At 40.6% G+C, this 21506-nt stretch overlaps 1 protein-coding gene and 1 long non-coding RNA gene across 2 annotated transcripts in view; one reads left to right on the top strand and one right to left on the bottom strand.

Moving 5' to 3' along the window:
• Window positions 1-21506, bottom strand: part of LOC117670994 (sodium channel protein type 2 subunit alpha-like) — a 112764-nt gene that overhangs the window by 52313 nt on the left and 38945 nt on the right. The window contains exons 2-3 of the mRNA XM_087881996.1: window positions 10144-10465; window positions 6212-6330 (exon numbers count right to left, since the gene is read on the bottom strand). Of these exons, the coding sequence (XP_087738122.1) occupies window positions 6212-6330; window positions 10144-10413 (389 nt within the window). The 5' untranslated portion in view covers window positions 10414-10465. The remainder of the gene's footprint in view (window positions 1-6211; window positions 6331-10143; window positions 10466-21506) is intronic.
• LOC117671001 (uncharacterized) lies at window positions 16988-17736 on the top strand. The gene is made up of 2 exons (XR_004592744.3): window positions 16988-17183; window positions 17294-17736. It is a non-coding gene; the product is annotated as an uncharacterized LOC117671001 (long non-coding RNA).

Genomic DNA, 21506 nt, shown 5'->3' with positions numbered 1-21506 from the left:
GATCGTCAAAATCCCTGATCTCTTGGGACACTCTGAAGAAGATGGCACCACAAATGACAAAAAGAATGCTTCAGGCGTGCCAGGTGCACCTTAGAAACTACCAGGGAAATGACATCCCCTGGGTGACATCCAGGGAAATGACATCCCCTGGGTGACATCCAGGGAAATGACATCCCCTGGGTCGCACCAAGCTCCTGGTTGAGCACAAAAACTTCACCGGCAATCTACCACTGATAATCGTGAAAGACCCTCTGCCCAGCCTGCTGGGGCTTGACTGGTTTGGCGCCCTGGGCCTTGGCATAACTGGCATACACTCAACCACTCACGACAATTTCGAAGATGTCATGGCTGAATTAGCTGACGTATTCAACGACGAATTGGGTAAATATAAGGGGTCACCCATCTCCCTCAATTTAGATCCTCAGATAGCCCCATTAGGCTGAAACCAAGAAGGGTGCCTTTTGCACTCAGGCCACTAGTTGAAAAAGAGCTAGACAAGCTCATAGCGCAGGGCATACTAGAGGCTACTGATCACGCCCCCTGGGAGACCCCCATAGTCATACCCATCAAGCCAGATGGGTCAATCCACATCTGCGCGGATTATAAGTGTACCGTAAATAGGGCGCTCCAGGCCAATCCATACCAGTGCCTGTGGTGCAACATCTGTTGCACTCTCTTGGCAAGGGCTCCATTTTTGCCAAACTGGATATGGCGCAAGCTTATCAGCAGCTCCCGGTGGATGATGCCACCGCGACAGCCCAGACCATCGTGACTCACTGGGGAGCGTTTAAATGTCGCCGCCTCCAGTTTGGCATAAGTGTTGCCCCGGGCATCTTCCAAGGGCTTATGGAACGACTACTGCAAGGACTGCAGGGAGTCGTTCCATATTTTGATGATGTCCTCATATCAGCCTCTAGCCATGCTGATTTAAAAACCAAATTACGGGCAGTCCTGCGTCGATTCCAATCGGCTGGACTGAAACTCAAAAAAACTAAGTGCAGAATAGGGGTGCCTAGGGTAGAATTCTTGGGCTACTTGATCGATGCCACAGGTATACACCCCACACCGTCCAAGGTTGCAGCCATTAAGAGGGCTCCTCCACCAGCCAATAAGACAGACCTACAAACCTTCCTCAGCCTTGCCCCACAAGGCTTCGGTGGCAGAGCCTCTTCACCACCTATTAGACAAAAGGACTCCCTGGCATTGGGGCCCCCGGGAAGCCACCTCTTTTGCTGCCGTCCAATCCCTTTTGTCTTCTGAGGCTGTCTTGGTTCAATACACTGACAGTCTTCCCTTAGTTTTGCTCGCTAATGCGTCCCCTTTTGGAATAGGAGCCGTCTAAAGCCATGCCCTCCCAGATGGCACCGAGGCCCCCATTGCGTTTTATTCATGAACCCTCTCATCCACAGAACACAACTATGGCCAGATCAACAAGGAGGCACTGGCTACTGTGGCGGCTATTAAGCGTTTCCATGATTACTTATATGGCCGCCCCCTCACCTTGATCACAGACCACAAACCCCTTTTAGGTCTCCTGGCTGGCAACATCCAAATGCCCCAGGTTCTCTTCCCCCGCATGTCACACTGGGTCGAATTCCTCACCGCCTACTCTTACACCCTTATCTATTGCCCTGGCAAACATCTGGCCCACGTGGACACCCTCAGCCGCTGCCCCATGCCCATCTCCGTTTTTGACCCCTCTCCGGCATCCCATGTTCTCCTTATCGATGCCCTAAACCTGCCTATTACCGCCATTGATATGGCTGCCCACTCTGCCAAGGACCCCACCATTCACAGGATTTTAGACTGGGTGCAAAGGGGTTGGCCTCCAGGGCAAGTAGGGCCTGATTTCAAACCGTACCAGGTCAGACAGCACAAGCTGTCTGTGCAGCGAGGGTGTCTGCTATGGGGAAACAGAGTAGTACCCAAACTTCAGCAGCCGGTGCTAGAGGCCCTCCATGAGGGTCACCCGGGCATCGTCCAAATGAAAACATTAGGGCGAAGTTATGTCTGGTGGCCAAGTTTTGACCGAGTGGCCACCCAGTGGGTTGCAGGGTGCTAGTCTTGCTAGCAGTCACGCCCAGTGGCCCCAGCAGCCCCCATCAAGGAGTCGGAAATGCCTAAGTCCCCATGGTCAAGAATCCATGTGGATTTTGCCGGGCCCTTCCATGGGCAGACCTTCTTGATGGTGGTTGATGCCTACTCAAAGTGGGTAGAGATAGTCGCCATGGCATCCACCACATCCACTGCCCTCATCAGGGCGCTCCAGAGACTATTCGCCAACCACGGTCTACCTTATGTAGTGGTCTCTGACAATGGCCCACAATTATCCTCTGCTGCCTTCCAAGTCTACCTGGCCAGCCATGGAATCCGCCATGCCAGGGTGGCACCATTTTGCCCTGCTAGCAAAGGCCTGGCTGAATGGGCCGTGAGGTCAGCTAAAGAGACCCTATCACGATTTAACAGTGGGGACTGGCCAGAGAAAGTGGCTCGCTACCTGTTGGCACAGCATGTAACACCCTGCCCTTCTACCAACAGGAGCCCCGCAGAACTGTTAATGGGCCAGCGGCTACGCACCGACCTCGACCGTTTGCACCCATCCTACTCCCCCGAAAAACCTCCAGATTCCACAAGCCGCCACCGCAGCTTTAACGTGGGCGATCTCGTTTATGCACAAAACTTCGGGGGTGAACCAAAGTGGCTTCCCGGAACTGTTGAACAAATCACCAGGCCCTACTCCTACCAAGTCAGACTGCCCGAAGGCTGGCTGTGGCACCGCCATATAAACCAGGTCAGAGCCCGTATTACATCCAGGCCTGTAAACACAGCCAACCAGGATGACAATGCAGCAGTTCCAGTCCCTACCTACACACCAGAGGTCCCTACCTCAAGCACGCCACCAGAGCCCAACTTACTTGGTGAACTGGGCCTGCTTCCCGATGACGGCTCTGACGCCAGAGTCCCAGTGGAGTTGCAGGGAGTTCCGCTGGCGCCACAAGCACCACCTACTCCTCCAGCGGCCGCCCCCGAACTGCGAAGGTCCTCGCGGACGCGCAGGCGTCCAACTTACTTAGCCAACTACGCCTGCTCCGTCCAAGGGGGAAGGGGTGTTAAGTCCTCGCACTTACGACGCGAGGCTCTGATTGGCTAAGATGCATGGACTTGCCGGCGGGAGAATCCTGTCCTCCTATTTGTCACATAGTTTGACAGCTGCGGTATAAATAGCTGTCAAACCCTTAGTTGTCGTTCTGTTTCTCTCAAGCCGTTCGTGTTACTGTTAGCCAATAAACCATTCTTGTTTGAACCCAGCCTAGTCTTGCCTCAGTTAATGGACCCCGGGTCGCGCTACAGAGCAGTAGTCCTGGTAGAATAATCAGATCACACACACACACATATATATATATTGTTCTTTTAGGGAGAATGCAACAAACATTTGATTGGCTTCAAAACAGCTGTATGCCTGTGTGCTTATTAATGGAAGGGCTTAAGAAAGTGGTGCTATGGAAATAAAGGCTACCTGCCTGAAAGACTTGCTCAAAGGGAAGGTAAGAAGAACAGCAATTCCAGGAGTGTCTGCAAAGGATCAAAAAAAGTAAAAAAAAAAAAAGATGGCCATAGACAGATAATTAAAGTACTACCCCATTTTTTTTATTGTGCGTTATGACACATGTAAAAAAAAAAAAGGTTAGGACACTGATGGCGTGGCCATCATCTTGACTTTTTTTGCTTTCTTTCCTGAGGTAATGGCTGAGTCATGCAAAGAATAATTCAAGGTTTGTGTTAGAATTCTTCCCTGTCACCATCTTACTAGAAATGTTTTCTTGTATATGAGGCATTAAATGGCCACATGATGGCAGCATAAAATAAAACATGTTGAGAGCTGCTTTATTTAAGGGTTGGGTTATTACATGTGCATTTCACCTTCCTAGTGGGTGCTCAGAACGGTATACAAGAGATTATTGGGATGAACTGCCGAATTAGCATGCACAATTTCTACTCAGATTTTGGTGAAGGTTTTCAGCGTGATGATTTTTAGGATGAAAGGAGGCTTCTGCCAAGTACTGGTTCAAGAACCAGAGGCCTTTCCTGACAATTCATGGGGATGTAAAGAGTGGAACTGGGGCCCTCCTTCTAATAAAAGAGAATCTTAACATTTAGTTTTTTATAGGATGGTTCCCTTTTAAGTCTGCTTCATTCCCCACACAGATACAGCCAAGTTGTTCATTAAGAATTTTCTAGAATGTAGCCATTGAGGACCAGAATGTGGCTGTAAGGCTCAAAAGAATATTTGTGAAAAAGAGCTCTCAAAACCATACAAATATGAATTCATCTGGAATTGTATACATATTTTTTATACACTGAGAATACGTAACATGGAATACATGAGACATTTTAAAATAGGTATGTGTTTGATTGTGCTGAAACAATGGAATCTACTCACTCTCTGGAGCTGATCCAGTATATTACACTTTCAAATAGTTAAAAAAAATGGCATACATAAATGTATTAAAACAAACCAATACAGCTTATTAATTGTCTATATGGATCTGATGTGCATAGGATTCCACTAAAAGGTACTGAGGTTAGGAGTATAGAAACTGCAAAAACTGAAGGCCATGCTGCTTGACATGAGCATTTGCTGTTCATTAATATTTTGTGTGTCCTGAAATTGGAGAGAAACTGCCTTGCACAACATCTTGAAAACTTCACAGATGAATAGAGTAGTATAATTTTATTCTCCACATCACATTTGCTCTAATTTATCTAAGAACCAGTATTCAGAATTCTCTCACGATTTTCAAGATCAATCAAAATATAGTTTCAGAGTAATTATACCATTTTTTTTTTTGCTTTAATTTATATGCCGCCCTTCTCCGGAGACTCAGGGCGGCTTACAATGCGTTAAGCAATAGCCTTCATACTTTTGTATATTTTATACAATGTCAGTTTATTGCCCCCACAATCTGGGTTCTCATTTCACCTACCTTTGAAAGGATGGAAGGCTGAGTCAACCTTGAGCCTGGTGAGATTTGAACTTGCAGTAATTGCAAGCAGCAGATATTAATAACAGTGTGCTTTAGTCCACTGTACTACAGGCTCATATTAAAATTACATGAAAACATACCAGTGCTTTCTACCTGAAAAAGAATATTGTTAATTTTGTATAAAAAGGAAAACATAAAGACTTACTATTTGGACTCAAGTTTGTACTGAATGCTTGTACAACTTTTGTGCACATATACATAAAGCAAACTTCAACTATATTTTTTTTCATAGAAAAAGTCAAGCTGTACTTGAAAGCCTTGAGTCACAATGCAGTGCTTTAAGGGCTATTAGAATATACAGAACAAAACACAAGGAGCATCTTAGAACATCTATTGAACGTTCGTCATTTATGCAGTGGATAACAAGGAGACATCCTCCTGTATTCTGAATGAATACAGAACGCAGCATCTTACAAGTAATACATGAGTTTCAACAGGCATAACTCCTAGACTGCTCCAAATTTATATTTTTAACTGTCTGAAAATAACTGTGAAATATCTAATAAATCAATTTATATATAGCATGGATCCCAAGAATTTAGCAGAAAATGCAGGGATATTTTTCAAGAGGCACACTCACGTGGAAATTTGATTTGCCTTGATATGCCTAATTAGAGCCCCAGGAATTGGAAATGGCTCTTCCAATATAAGACAAATCTCCCATTTATCTCACTGCAGGGAAAGAACGATTGGCAGATGAATTCATTTTAAGAAAAGGTGCATATCCTTATTCATTTTATTGAGGAGCTCCTGATAACCATCTAAAAATCATAGGGTCAAGAGTCCAAATCACCGGTGTTTGGTCTAATAAAACAAAATTCAAAAGTAGGATAAGAGAAATAAAGGCTGCAGAGAAGAAACCATGGGGAAAAACAGAAGAAAAAAAGGAAGGCTTTTTAACATCTATTTTTTAAAGCTCTGTACTTCATGAATGGGTAGAGGGCAACATTGGCAGAAATGGGTAAATAAATAAAATAAAAAATAAAGAAATGGGTAAGAGGCAAAAAGAGAAGATGAAAAGGGCAAAGCAGGAAGTAAACAAACAAACAAACAAACAAACAAACAAACAAACAAACCAACAAACCCCATGGTTTAAATAGTCAATTTACTGAAAACAGAAATAGCATTATTTCAATCATTGTGAGCTAAGAACTTGAAAAGGATATGAATGTACCAAAATCTTGATAGCTATTTTTCTAAGAGGGTTGAAAGGAGTTAACAGGTACACAGCAGATGTGGCACTGAATCGGAATATTGCCTTCCCTCTATTCAATACTATAAATGTCTAGAAAAAAAGCAACAGAATTAATGGAGAAAATTGGATTCAGAACCTGTAAAATGGGTTCTGCATTGGTCTATCTATCATATATACAAAAGACTTTATTAAAGTAGCAGTTACAAATATAGAAGGTAATCTGTCTGGCCCCCTATCTAATTTTGTTCAATCATATCTATTTATGATTCAAAGAGGGCTCATCAACTAAACAGATACTTTAACATGGAACCAGACTTATGCAACTAGATAAAAATCTAAATATTGTACACTAAATTCAGGAGCAAAACCTAGATTTTGACAGCCTGAGAAAAGCTCTTTTCTTCTATGGCTTTAATTGTAGACTAGTTTCTCACCAGCTTCAGCATCAGTAACCCAGCGGTTTCCTTCCCCACTCCCAACATCTTAATCTATTGAAATCAATGGATTAGACAAGTCCAGTAATGCTGCAGAGTTTTTCACTGCCAAATAAGGAAAGCTCGTTAAAACTTTTTTTTTTAATCAGGACATGAGTCTCAACAACTAAAAGGTATTATATGTGTTCTTGTGAAGCTGCACTTGGTCACTTTGTATATCTGAAAAAACTTCTTAAAGAATAGATGATATATATGGTGCACCATGCTTATACTTCACCTTGTAAGTGTGGTTATACTTTTAAAAAATTGTTATGCTTCCTAAAAATATCTGTAAAAATGTACCCATGCAATATGTGGAGTGTTCTGCAAATCCAATAAATGCAGATAGGCGCTCTAATTTTACTAGAGTTTGGGAAAAATTGTAGTGAACATATTTTGCTTTCCATTTCAGGTTCCCACCAAATTCCAGCAATTTCAGGACATACTCTGTATTTTGTTAGCATATGATAGGGGAACTGTGCTTGTGTTCCCCATTGAAAGAAGTGAAGAAAAACTTTATATAACCTATGCAAAGATGTTTTATTTGTTGTGTAGAATTGATAAATTGGGGCATATAGCAGATACAGCGTTTTCTTAATCTTCAGGAAGTCTCCAGGTAGCTCTCATCCATGAACTAGGACCCATCGGTATGACTTTAAAGTTACCGTTATTCTACTAAGATGTAGATAGATGGTAAATTCAGTATCATCTGCATATTGATAATATCTCACTCCCAATGAATCAATCACAGTCTCCTGTATATAATGAACAGCAGCAGAGGAAGGCTATCCACAAGTGACTACCTGATGGGCTGATTTCTATTCCCCATCCATCATAGATTGGACCTGCTCCCTCAGAAAATAAAAGGCAGCACATTTAACTCCCAGTCCTCTAGACAGTCTAGCAGGATAACCTGGCTAATAGTATTAAATACACCTGAGAGATATAAAAATACCAGAATGGATGCATTCCCTCAGTGTTGAAGGTCATCCACCAGAATAAAATGCATTTTCATTCCATAACTGAATCCAAACTGAGGATATGAGCACCCGAGTCACTTCATCAGAGCTCACAGATCAAAAGGAGTCCTAGATAATATTGCTGGTGGCGCTTCAGGCACACACTTCTGATTGAATAATCAAGATTACAGAGAACGTGAGCAATGTTAATAGCAAAATCTTGTACTAATAAGTCACAAGACTTTCTCCAGCTCCTATTTCTCTATTAGGAAGCAGTCAAATTTAAACAAGTTCCTCCCCACACTTAAAGTCACAGGCAGTGGGCTTGACTATACAGGCATTCCTTGACTTACGATCATTCATTTAATAACAATTCAAAGTTATGACAGTACTTAAAAAATGTAAACACTGGTCATGTGATCAGAATTGGCAACTGACATGCATTTAGAATGGTTACAATGTCTAGAATCATGTGATCACCATTTGTGACCTACCCAAGGGGCTTCCAACAAGTAAAGGTAATGAGGAAAGCAGATTTGTTTGACAACTGTGGTGATTCATTTAACAACCATGGCAAAACGATAATAAAATTGGGCATGACTCACTTAATAACCACATCACTTAGGGACAGAGATTTTGGGTTCAGTTATGGTGAGAACTACCTTTAGTTCATATTCAAGCTCAGTCGGATTACATTTTAGTTTACTTTCCTTTCACTGACACTTCAATTGTTGCATGTCTTGTTCCATAAGTCCTAGTAAAACAAAGAACACCCCCAAGTCAGAGGTGGGTTTCAGCAGGTTCTGACCAGTTCTGGAGAACAGGTAGCAGAAATTTTGAGTAGTTCGGAGAACCAGTAGTAAAAATTCTGACTGCCCCCCCTCCATCTGTTCTCTACCTCCCTAGTCCCAGCTGATTGGGAGGAAATGGGGATTTTGTAGTAACCTTCCCCTGGATTGGGGAGGGAATAGAGATTTTGCAGTATCCTTCCTCTGCCACTCCCACCAAGCCATGCCAACCAAGCCACACCCACAGAACCGGTAATAAAAATTTTTGAAATCCACCACTGCCTCAACTCCAATCCCAGTATCAACCAATATAGAAAGAGGCTACTTGGGAAGAATCATACCAAACATCCCAATTACCACCTCATGCCAGAAGTCCACCAGGCACTCAGTGGAACAGCTTAACAGATGATATGAAACTTACCAGGAACCTTCCAGAATCAATCAAGATTCATTAGATCTTCAGGAAGACCTTCTTCATGGGCCCATATACCCTGTAGTGGGTATGAGCAGTGAAAATGTCATCTGGACCAGGAAATGATTTGACCATGTTAAAGGACTCAGTCTAATGTCATCCATATCCAGATCAGATACTAATTATTCTAAGTTAAAGATGGGGTCAAAAATATGTCTGCTGGGGTGATTATGTGCCTGGTTATATGCTTAAAAACTCCTTCTACTTGTTCTATTCAGTGGAGTTAAAAAGATTAACTCCAATCTTCTGGAGTTAAAAAAACATCCTACTAACTGAGTTGTATAAACAGGAAGCTTATTTAACTTTTACTTTTTGTTTAGCCATTAGCAAAAGGGCTCTACTCAGAATAAAGAAGCGGAATGAAGTTTTGGAAACTACTCATTGAGCAAGTTTTGATACACATCTTCTGAGGGTATAAAAACATGTACCAGTATCTTGCTGTTCTTATATATTTTCTTATAGAAGAAATTACAAAAAAAAAAATAATGTTCTGCTCTTAAGGCTTACAGTGGCCTTTTCCAAATGCTGTGTTAACATACAAAATTCCCAAAAAGCTTGACCTTCTCCTTTCTGGCTATGAATTCTGGAAGATGAGCATGTGAAGGATACAAGCTGGAGATGACCAGGCCAAAGAATTATTTTAATTTTAGTTAAATTGAAAGCAAGATTTTCTGCCTGCAAAAATATATTTTCTTTTCCTTTCTTTTTTACAGCAGAGTCAGAGTCAGGTGGTTCTAAGGCTACAGATCTAACAGCAACCCAGATAGCTGTAGGATAGTACAGAAACCAAGTCAAACATTTACATCCTTACTGCTATGAAAAGAAGAACTAGGCCAGCGGGCAATTGCTAAACAGATTCAATCATTTAAAAACACTGACTCTGTAAAGTTAAGATTTGTTGCAAATGTCATGTAATTTTTGTTAAATATTTTTTTTCCAATTGTTTTCCTCCAGATGTGCGAATACGAAAGATATAATAAAACTGCTTCACAATAATGGGGCGGGGGTGTGAAATAACATATTTACAGTATTGTAATATTTTCCCCAAGTGATGCTTTAGTTGTGAGCATAAATGAACGGAAGTAGTAATCCATATTTAGGAGATAATAATCTGAAGTATAGAAGTTGTCCTCCAATCCACTGATTAAAGAGGACTCTGCAGAATTTCCCTCCTCCCAAATTCTGTGTTAAAATCCCAGCAGAGGACTCACTTTTTTGTTAATGTAATATGGGTCCAGGTCCTCCAATGGCTCAGACACCATCCCCGGAGGTATGTCTCCATATATAAAGGGCAGGGATTTGCCAGCTTCCAAATCGCTATTTGGTTTTGGTCCATTTTCATCATCATCGACATCTTTGCGCTCTTGCTTGGACTTCTTCGCCTTTTCCTCGGCAATGCGTTGTTCAATAGCTGCCAGTGATTCTTTCGTAAAATAGTGGAAGCTGTCAGGTCCTGGTGGTACCAGCACTGACTGTGCCATCTTTTCATCCTGCAGCTCTTAATTACAGTTGTGCCCCATGCATAAAAAAATGCTAAAATACAGAAAAACATATAAAAAAATTAGTGTCATGCTCTCAGGATCAACACAGAAATACTTGCTTATTATTTTCTTCAGGGATGGCTAGGGTACAAATGGGAGAATAGGGCTTTCTTGTCAATTTATTTATTGATTTTCTTAGCAATCAGTTTTCCTCCTCTTTCTTATATCTTTTAAACAAATCAAATCCATTCTCAGGAAAATCAGCTTTCTTATGAACAGCAATGCATTGACAATGATGTAAGGAACATTCTGCACCGAACACATTATTTTCCTATTTTTTAAAATGATAATATACAGCAGCTTTGTTTGCAATCCGCAGCACAAGTGAGCAACCATATTTTAGTTTACAATGTTGTGTAAATACAGCCAGAATATTTTATTAGGACACTTCTAAATGCCAGCATTTCTGTCTGTATGAATTAAATATAAAATACTGATATATTTGATGATTAGAACATGACAAGCACAGGCATATTTATATATCTGTAACTGCCAGAGTACAGCCAGCCAATAACTGATCACAATAATTCTAGGATATTAAGTGAGTACCTCACTTTATGTCTTCTAGCCTAAGTCGAAACATATTTTCTGTACCCTTATAATAAATTGCTGGTATTCCTTGGTTTATACAGCCCTCTTCCCATGGCAAACCTCTGTTGTCTTTAACATTTCTAATGCTGACATACCAGCAATTCTGCATATTCCTTTGCTAACAACTATGCTACTATGACCAGATCCTAGACGGTGGGAAATGGGGTGGATAAATATCTCTCCAATTAGAACTCAGATAATTGTTATAGAAGTAAAGCAGTAATACCATGGAATTTTTCAATAGATGTAATTTTTCCATGGTTAGAACTCCATTATCACTGGAGTTGCTCAACAATTTTGGTACCAAATCATAAGATCAATCTTGCATGGGAATTGACATTGTGCCCTTATCTAGATCTAAGCTAATGACAGGGCACTACCCTGGAAAACTTATTGCCTAATTTCAGTCAGTGAAAGTTAAGAGTAAAAGGCAATATGTGGTGGAAAAGTGATAAAATATATGATTAATTTGATATATCGGGATACCATAAATTGAAAACATTTAAGTTGGATCTAGTAGATCCACTGATTCCAACTGATCTCCTCTGCAAATGTTTAAGTTAGATTCAATATTCTGTTTATTCCATTTTCTCCTTCGTATAACATATCACTCTATATACATATCTTGTTATGATAAAAATATGATTTATTCAGGTTTAACTAACTGAGTTACAAACTGCTAAAATTCAAATACAGAACTCTACATTCACTCAATGTGCTTAACTGGTTACTAAATGGATTCATATATTGGTCTGAATAGTACACTGTACAATAACCCAACCAAATTAGCTAATTTGCATAACATAAGCAATGAAAAGACTAAATATATTTATCATGGCAAGCGAATGTAGCTATTAGCTCTTCTCTAACCTAGTTGTGTGTGTTCTGATATCACAATTACAGTCAGTAATCTTTCTGAATTACTGGGCAGTTGGTGAAAGGAGAACATTTTTTGTGCATAAGCAGATAAACCAATATTCAACTTTTATCCCTCTCACTTTAAAACAAAGTCTCAAAATTTTAAGGCAGTAATATTACACCCCAAATACATCAGTTAATATGTCCACAGATCACACCCAATTAAACTTTTCTGTTTGTAGCATGAGCACTGATCTTAGTTGTTACTTAGGGCATCTGGCCAGGTTTTAACTAGTATTAAAAGCTTCCTGACATAAATTGGCAGATGCTGAATGCATTGTGTCAGATCATGAAAAAAATATAACTGACACAGGAAGAATACATCCCAAGAAATTGGGAATACATAGCTAACATCTTACCAAGCAAATTGGTGTAGTGGACTAGAGGGTGGAGACCATGACTTCTAGTCCTGCTTGAGGCACAAAACCAGCTGGGCGACCTTGGATCAGTCACTCTCTCTTAGCCCTGAGAAGAAGACAAGGGCAAACTACTTCTGAAATCTTGCTAAGAAAACTACAGGGACTAGACCAGACAGTCTCTAGGAGTCAAAACTGACTTGAAGGCACAAAGACACATACCTATTTCACCAATTGGCTGAATCAATCAATTAATTGTTTTAAAAGAAACATTTATATTTTGGAGTCCAAAACTAAGGGAATTCACCTCAGGGCTACTTTAGCACTGCAACCACAATCACCGAAGGCATCTGAAAAGTCTCATTAATTTAGTGAGCTGGAGGCTGTTACTGTCACCAACAAACTCAGTTGTGTGCTCTTCCCCAAGGAGCTGCAATAATATATAGTAACTGGAAATCTGGCCTGGATCCTTGAGATTCCCTGCTTTAATACACGACGTCATTTTTAAAAAATAATCCTTTATGAAATTAGGAGGTTGTCTGGAGGATGGATAACCAAACCCTTTCTTATGACTAATGCTTTTTTGCTTACAAATGTATACATTTTATTTTTCCAGATTGGAAAAGAGAATTGGTTCATGCTTCTTCATGCCCTTGCTGATTTTTAAAAAAATCTAATCCAAATGATGTGTTAATCTTTGCCATGTTGCTTGTTTAGAAATTAGAATAAGCAAAATAATTGTAAGAAATGAAACAGTTGTAAGGACAATGACAAAAATGAAAAGAAAACAAGTTCTAGGACATTAGTTGAAGGGACTAAAAGTTAAGATTGATAAAAGTGAAAAGAAGAATATAAAGTTAGTTTATTTAACCAAGATTAAAATAGATATGTTGCTGTCTCTAGTAACCCTTAACAGATTTTTGCTGACCAGGACTGAACTTTAAGGATTTGTTTTTAGATAAGAGATGGGATAAGGAAAGAAAAGATCATTTGTTATAGTTTAAGAGAAACTTGATTAAGTTACTAAAATTGTTTATACTTGTTATGAGGAAAGAGAAAGACATTTCTTTATAAATTTATTTCTTTTTATTTACTATATTTTATCTTTTCTTCCTTTTCTATTTTTCTTTCTTCTTTTTTTTCTTTTCTGGACTTCCTATTTTTTCTTTTATTAGCATGTATTAGTTTTTATCCTTTAATTGTAATATTTAATAAAATTAACATAAAAAATAATCTTATCTGAGCATGGTGTGTGGTCACCAGTTCTTGCTAACACACCACCACTGTGTGATGTGAAGTATACTGGGGGGGGGGGGGGAAGCCACCCTCATGAACCAGCCCCTTCTGTTCTGAGGTAACCACATTTATGGATGATCAATGAATGGAAAATGTGATCTCCTTGATACCATTCCCACTCCCCACCATTATAAATTGATTTCTCCCATCACACTAGCATTCTGGGGGAACCCAGAGAGGATGGAAGGGAAATCTTCACCCCACACAAGTTTGGCTAATTACAGAAAGGATTTACAGAAAGGAAACCAAATAAAAAAGTCAGGTCATTAGTTCAGCCCAGCTGAGATGGGCAATAGAAGGGGAAACTGGCCAATTGAAACAAAAATCAACTTTATGAAATGCACCAAAAGAAACTTCTTCAGCTGAAGAAGCTTCTTGGATGAGAAGTGAAGCATCTTCAAAGAAAAACCAGATAGTCCAGTTGCCTCTTGAAAAAGCACCCTTGGGACAACCATGACCTGGATGACTGAGAATCTCCATAGACACCAAAATAAAGTTTCCACTCATGTAATAGTTTAAATACAAAACAACAACAACAACCTTAACATGCTTCTAATTAAGCTAACTTTCCACCTGGCTGGAGATCACCTCTTTCTCACTACATACAAAACTCTTCCTGCACCAAACTTGACAGAACCCCCTTCTTTTCTTCTAGTAGCTCTCTGGGCATACCAGGTTGGCTTGTTCTTCAAAGGGTCAGCCGTACCCCACCATAGGGAAGGAAGAAACTGCTGTGCAGCATCTCTTTAGCATGTCCCTGCAACTGTATCTCTGGGGGCTTGATAGTGCAGAGCAGTCAGAGAATGGGGGGCAGAACCAATCCTGAAAACTTTCCTTAGCAAAGTCTTCTTGCTACACCAGCCAGGATTGTTGTGGGTCTAAATAACATCAACATATATTAACTGTGTAGGAACAGGAGCAGAGATGGGTTTCAGCAGGTTCTGACCAGTTCTGGAGAACCGGTAGCGGAAATTTTGAGTAGTTCAGAGAACCGTTAGTAAAAATTCTGACTGGCCCCACCCCCATCTATTCTCTGTCTCCCAAGTCCCAGCTGACTGGGAGGAAATGGGGATTTTGCAGTAACCTTCCCCTAGATTGGGGAGGGAATGATGATTTTACAGTATCCTTCCCCTGCCACGCCCACTAAGCCACTCCCACCAAGCCATACCCACAGAACCAGTAGTAAAATTTTTTGAAACCCACCACTGAACAGGAGCCAAGATTGCCACACACTCACAGCTACTGAAATAAGCTCCCATCTTTCAACAGGCCTTATCACTTCTGGCTTAACCTGATGCCCCCCAAATGGCACCTGGAGACAAGAAAGGAACATGGACCAGCCCTAACAATGTTACTGGGAACCATAAGTCTAATACAACAGAAAAGCAGATGAGGATTGACTCTTATCTCCTCATTGCATTTAGAATATTTAGAACATAAAGGAGTCAGCAAAGAAAGCAAAAGGGTGGGTATTAAAATAATAAGTATTTTTATTATTCATCTAACAATGGTTCAACTAGTAAATATGGGAATACGAAAAGCTTCCTGCTTGTTTCATAATATTAAAATCTAGGGTCATCCAATAAAGTTCAAGTAGTCAAATGGTCAAAATTGCATTCCAAGCTTATCACGATAGTGAACAACTTCGATAGCTTTGTAACTCAAATGAACAGGAGTTAAAACTTAACTAGCTCAACTCAGAGTGATCCATGTCATGCTGCACTTACAAACAAACTTTCAATCCAAGATCCAGCCCAAGACCTCTCTAAGTGATCACTTGAAGCTAGTTGGTGATGGAGTGCATAGGCCCAATTTTAGCACTTATTAACATTGATAAATTATTTTTAAAAAGAGCCAAAAGATAGCTGGTCAGCTGGGAGCATGATGATAGGAGCTCCATTTATTATTTCAGATCAGAAATATATTAACTTTTCTACAATAAAATTGTGTTTTATTGTAGGATCATGTTACGATGCAAGCAACTCAGTTTTACTTCTTACAGCCGTACAGATACTAGGAACACAGAAGTGTGCAAACTTACAACCTTTTTTCTCATTGGAGTTGGAAAACATTTTTTTTTTTATTTTGCTGTAAAATCAAGATTGTAGACGCAGTTGTAAAGCATTAGTGGGAAGAGATAAATTTTAGTGCTTCCTAATGAAAGCACTTTGCATGGCCCTCTAAAAGATATCTCCTGAAGATCATTAAGATTATAACATGAATAGTTAGGCATACTATTTTTTCGAAGATCACAGATGATATGCCTCCAAATACCAGAGGATGAGAAACATGAGCATACTTTGGGGGTTTTCTAGAGGAATGAGAATGATGCTTTGGAATAATCCAGCAATGCTGTTATGTTCCATTTCCTGTTGTATATATGCTATTTTCTTGAAACTGGTGTTTTTTTTCCACATCTACTTGGGAATTAAGTAGGATTTTGGACCAGTAAGTTATTATGAAGCAGTTCATAATATGGTATGTCTCCAGACTGGAGAAATGTATGTTACCAAACTGGATGCAGCTTGTTTTGTACTTATAGCAATGGGTAAATAGCTTTTTAAAAAAGTAAATGGCAAGTTCAGAAGGATTTACAGACCTTGGGAGAGGAAGACTTAAATACTTTGCATCCTGCTAGGTTTCTGATCAAGATTGAAGGCACTACACCCTGCTATTGCAATTGAGGGCAGAGAGCATGTGTATTCTCAGACGCATGTCTTTTTTTCTGAATACAAATAATGGGTCTAGCCAAAAAGACTGATCTGTAATAGATCATAACAAGGGATAAATACCACCATGTCAAGGTGGCAGACTAGATTGGTCCCCTTTGCTTGTAATTTATACATTAAAGAAACACTCACACATTTAGGATTGATACAAATGGCATACTTCCTAGTTCAAGGGTTCCAGAATTTTTAAAAAGTGTAGAAACGAAACATTTATAGCTGAACAAGTAGTTTTGTAGAACGTTCCCCATTCAATCCTTAGCATCTTCACTTGGATCTAGGAAAAATCTACTTGAGACCTGGAGAAAGAATGCTAGATAGATCACCTTAAATTAAATAGATCAGGGACTAGACTCAGTTATAAGGCAAAAATCCTACAGAAGTTCAATACCTGCAAGATTTAAAATCAGCATGGAGCCTGAAGTTCATTTTGAAATCATCACTGTTAGATCCAGGAAGTAGATGTGATGCCACAACATGCCTTTCGAGTATATCAGTGAACAAAACACCTTATTGATTTTTATCTGCACTTCCTTCAGCTTCTGGTTGGTTAGGGAACAAACTAGCATGCTTGTGTGCCTCTGTATAGCTCTGTTTCCTGTTGCTTTGACAACAAAGCACGGCAAGGGCAGAAGAAGGATAAGGATAAAGTGAGGCGACAAATGATGGCTTCCATAGCAGATCAGAAATGGAATTTTATAGATCACAGTCAAAGGGGACAGGACACCACACCACCCTTGAAAAGAGGCTTCAATATTCTGCCTAAGTCCTTCTCGGAGCTATCCAATTAGCATTCCAGGCTACGGAGCTGTTTTTCTCCATGGTAATCAATTTTCAAGAATTACATAGAACGGCCAAGTAATTATTAATGTATGGACTGGTGTTTCTATGGGAGTTGTGGTTGAGTCTTTTCATATGTGCTTATTTCTGCAGGGATAATTTTAAAAGTGTTGGACAACAATGTATTTGCACATCAGCATATTCCCTCCTAGTAAGAGAGAAAAATTGCCTGGATTTTTGTATGAACAAACACATGTCCTGTTTTTTGATCAGTGGTCAAAGAAAGTAGAAGCCCAGCAGTAGTAAAGATGCTTTGGAAAATGAAAAACAATGAGGACTGGAGATGTTGCTGAACTACAACTTGCAGGCGGTCTAACCATTATGGCCACAAATGAGGGTGCTTTCTAATTATCCAGCATTAGCTGGAAAGTCACCGGTTCCCCAATCTGGATAAAGGATGCTAATTTAAATTTATGCTGGTTCCATCATTTGGCTGTAAGTTTTCATGGATCATATTCTGGAACAATAAAATACAAGTTATGGCCTTCAGGATAATAATATTTCAGTTACTTGAAAAATGCTATTACCCTCCCCATCTTCACATAATCATTTTTAACAGTTTATAAATATCTAGCTCCCTTAATCTTTTATTGCAGGAAATTGCTTCCAGTTCCCAGGTCATTTTTCTTGCCCCTCTCTGGACCTATGCGAGTCTAAATATTTTTCAATTGTGATACTCAGAATAAACAACAGTATTCAAAGTAAGTCTGGTCAATGCAAAAAAGAATGAAACTATTCCTATACATCATGGGTGTCAAACTCGCGGCATCACGTTGCTGTCACATGACGTTTCATGACATTTTTCCCATTCACGGGCCTGGAGTGGACATGGCCTGTGTGTGACACATTCAGCCCGTAGGCCACTAGTTTGATACCCCCGCTATACATGATTCAGAAATTGATCAAGTCCAGATATGGTTTGCGTTTGTTTGCTATCGATGTGAATACCTACTTGTTATGGCAAAAGTTTTTCAACGACAACAGTTGACAGTTAGGGATGAGCAAGAAATACAGACCTATTATTTCTTAAGAGCACCCAAAAACTCAGTGTAGGACAAACCAGCAAGAATATTTACTGCTATGTTGATATTAAAGGATATTTTCATCCTGCCTGATTAGTATCGTCAAAAACCTAAAAACCATGGTCGTGTTTGTAGACCTACGGTAGGTGCAGCATACAACACAGTTTGGAAAAACAGTTGTTATACAGACTGTGTATATTACCCCCTGCAAAAATCTCCATTGACTGATTAATAACATGCTGAGTGATAGGTCCTGACAGATAATAATGGGGGACAACATAAGTAAGGTATGAAGATTAAACAACAGCTTCCCACAAGGCTCTGTAACAGCACCTACACCACAGGTGTTAAACTTGCTGTGTCACATTGCCGTCATGTGATGTTTTGTGAAATTTTTCCTCTTCGTGGAGCTGGGGTGGGCGTGGCATGCACGTAACGCATCCGACCTGCGGGCCACCAGTTTGACACCTCTGACCTACACTATTCAACTTATATATATTAGCTATGCTGGCAACAAGGGAATGCAAATTTGGATACACTGATGACTTGGCCACAACAGCACAAGAAAAACACATGGAGGTGGCAGGCAGTCTCCTGTCCAAAGATCTTAAATCTTGGGGAAATTCTTCACTGACTGGAGGCTTACTCCTAGCACCAGCAAAACAATATATATGTGCTTCCACCTTAACAACAAACTAGCATTTGAAATCCCAAAGGTCTACTTAAACAACTTACTTCCCTATAATCTCCATCCAAGTACCTTGGAGTAACAGTGGACCAAACTCTCTCCTATAAGATACATCCAGAGAATACAGTGGCAAAAATCAATACTAGGAACAACATACTTTAGAAATTATGTGGAACTAAATGGGGAGCCTCAGCTGCCACCCCCAGGGCATCAGCACTAGAGCTGCTCTACTTTGGAACAAAATACTGTGCCCCTGTATGGCTTAACAGCTGCCATACTAGTAAGTTAGATGCTAGATCACTCCAACTTGCTGGCTTCCTGTTCTGCACCATATAGCACCATCAGCTTTATGAAGGCAAGAGGCAGTTGTGACAGAATACAGAAAAATCACTCCTATCAATGCCCGCCGACCTTCCTCATTTATCAGCCAGAAGACTCAAATCCCATTGGCACTTTCACAACATCTGCCAGCAACTTTAACATCGACTCCCTATGGAAAGCCAAATGCGTCACTGAACATCCAGACCAGAGTGGGTTTTAGCAGGTTCTGACCAATTCTGGAGAACCGGTAGCAGAAATTTTGAATAGTTCGGACAACCAGTAGTAAAAATTCTGACTGGCCCCGCCCCTATCTATTCTCTGCCTCCCAAGTCCCAGCTGATCGGGAGGAAATGGTGATTTTGCAGTAACCTTCCCCTGGATTGAGGAAGGAATGGTGATTTTACAGTATCCTTCCCCTGGAGTGGGGTGGGAATGAAGATTTTACAGTATCCTTGCCCTGCCACGCCTACCAAGCCACGCCCACCAAGCCATGCCACGCCCACCAAGCCATGCCACGCCCACCACACCACACCCACAGAACCGATAGTAAAAATTTTTGAAACCCACCACTGATCCAGACATAGGGAGACATATAAATGACCCCACAAAAAAGGTGCCAAGCTTAGAGCTATCACACAAGCAATGGACAATCCTGAATAGGAATTGCACCTCACATGGTCTCTGCCAGGACTCACTCTATAAATGGGGCATAGTTTCCTCCCCTCAGGGTGACTGCAGGGTCCCACATCAAACTATAGATCAGATCATGTAAGCTGAGAGCATCTACCGGTTCAGTATCTTTTTTTTTTATATATAAATTAGTGATGGCTAACCTTTTTGCTGTTGGGTGCCAAAAGCAGGGGGAGCGTGGGGGGGGGTCATGTGCACGCGTGCCCTCATCCATAATTCAATGTGTCCTGCCCCCTCACACACATGTGCGCATGACCCCACACGCTACCCCCACTTTTGGCACGCGATGGCACATTGGGCCCGGTAGGCCTGTTTTTCACCCTCCCCAGGCTCCAGAGGCTTTGTTGGAGCCTGGGGAGGGCGAAAACAGCCTTCCCCACCCCCCCGGAGGCCCTCCGGAGGCCGGAAACGGCCAGTTTCCTGACTTCCAGTGGGCTCAGAAGGCCTAAAAATCAGCTGGTCAGCGCACACATGCGCACTGGACCTGAGCTAGGCAATGCTCGTGTGCTCACAGATATGGCTCCGTGTGCCACCTATGCCATAAGTTCGCCATCACGGATATAAATGATGCTGCGCTTCAGTGGCCTAGACATTGGTATTTGAAAACAGATCTTTTTAACATTTATATTTCATTGTTTTATTAATCTAGGGGAAATATTAATATATATATTGTTAGTCCATGTATGATATGCCATATGCTAAATCAATAAATATTGCCAAAATATATTTGTACTATTTTTTTTATTTTTTTTATTACAAAGAATTCCTTAAGACAACCAGTCTCAACTCTTCAAACTCCATTTTAAAATAGAAATTGATCTAAACTTCTTTGACTATTTTCTAATCTATTTCAGATATGGGGGCAGGACTGACTGAACCAAAAGTGGCTTAGCAGAGGAATGGAGCTGAAAATCCTACCCATCTTCTTCCTCTCTATTTATTGCCTTGAAATGGCATTTTCCTACCCAAGGAAACGAGATTTCTTAGAAGTGCTTATAGTGTTCAGCTTGCATAACTCATCATCATATGACTGATCCTGCATGACAACTCAAAACGTAAATTTGTCGTGTGTCGTGTATACCAATGAGAACTTACTTTATTCTCCACAGGTATTTCTCGATTTACAATAGTTTGTGTAGTGACCGTTCAAAGTTACAACGGCACTGAAAAAAGTGAGTTATAACCATTTTTCAGACTTACAACTGCTGCAGCATCCTCACGATCATGTGAGCAAAATTTGGACGCTTGGGCAACTGGTTCATATTTATGACGGTTGCACTGCCCCGGGGTCACGTGATCACCTTTTGTGACATTCTGGCAAGCCAAGTCAATGGGAAAACCAGATTCACTTAACAACCATTTCCTTAACTTAACAACTGCAGTGATTCACAACATTTCTGTGGCAAGAAAGGTGGTAAAATGAGTCAAAATTCACTTAACAAATGTTTTACTTAGCAACAGAAATTTTGGGCTCAATTGTGGTCATAAGTCAACAACTACCTACCTGTATTCTATTATCATTTGCCAAGAAGCACAAACAACATGCTAAGTCCAACAATGCAGACTGTGAATATTAGGAACAAGA

This window comes from Pantherophis guttatus, chromosome 1, assembly GCF_059756535.1.
Source record: "Pantherophis guttatus breed Tessera chromosome 1, ASM5975653v1, whole genome shotgun sequence".
Classification (NCBI taxonomy): Eukaryota; Metazoa; Chordata; class Lepidosauria; order Squamata; family Colubridae; genus Pantherophis; species Pantherophis guttatus.
This window is presented reverse-complemented; position numbering and strand designations above follow the sequence as displayed.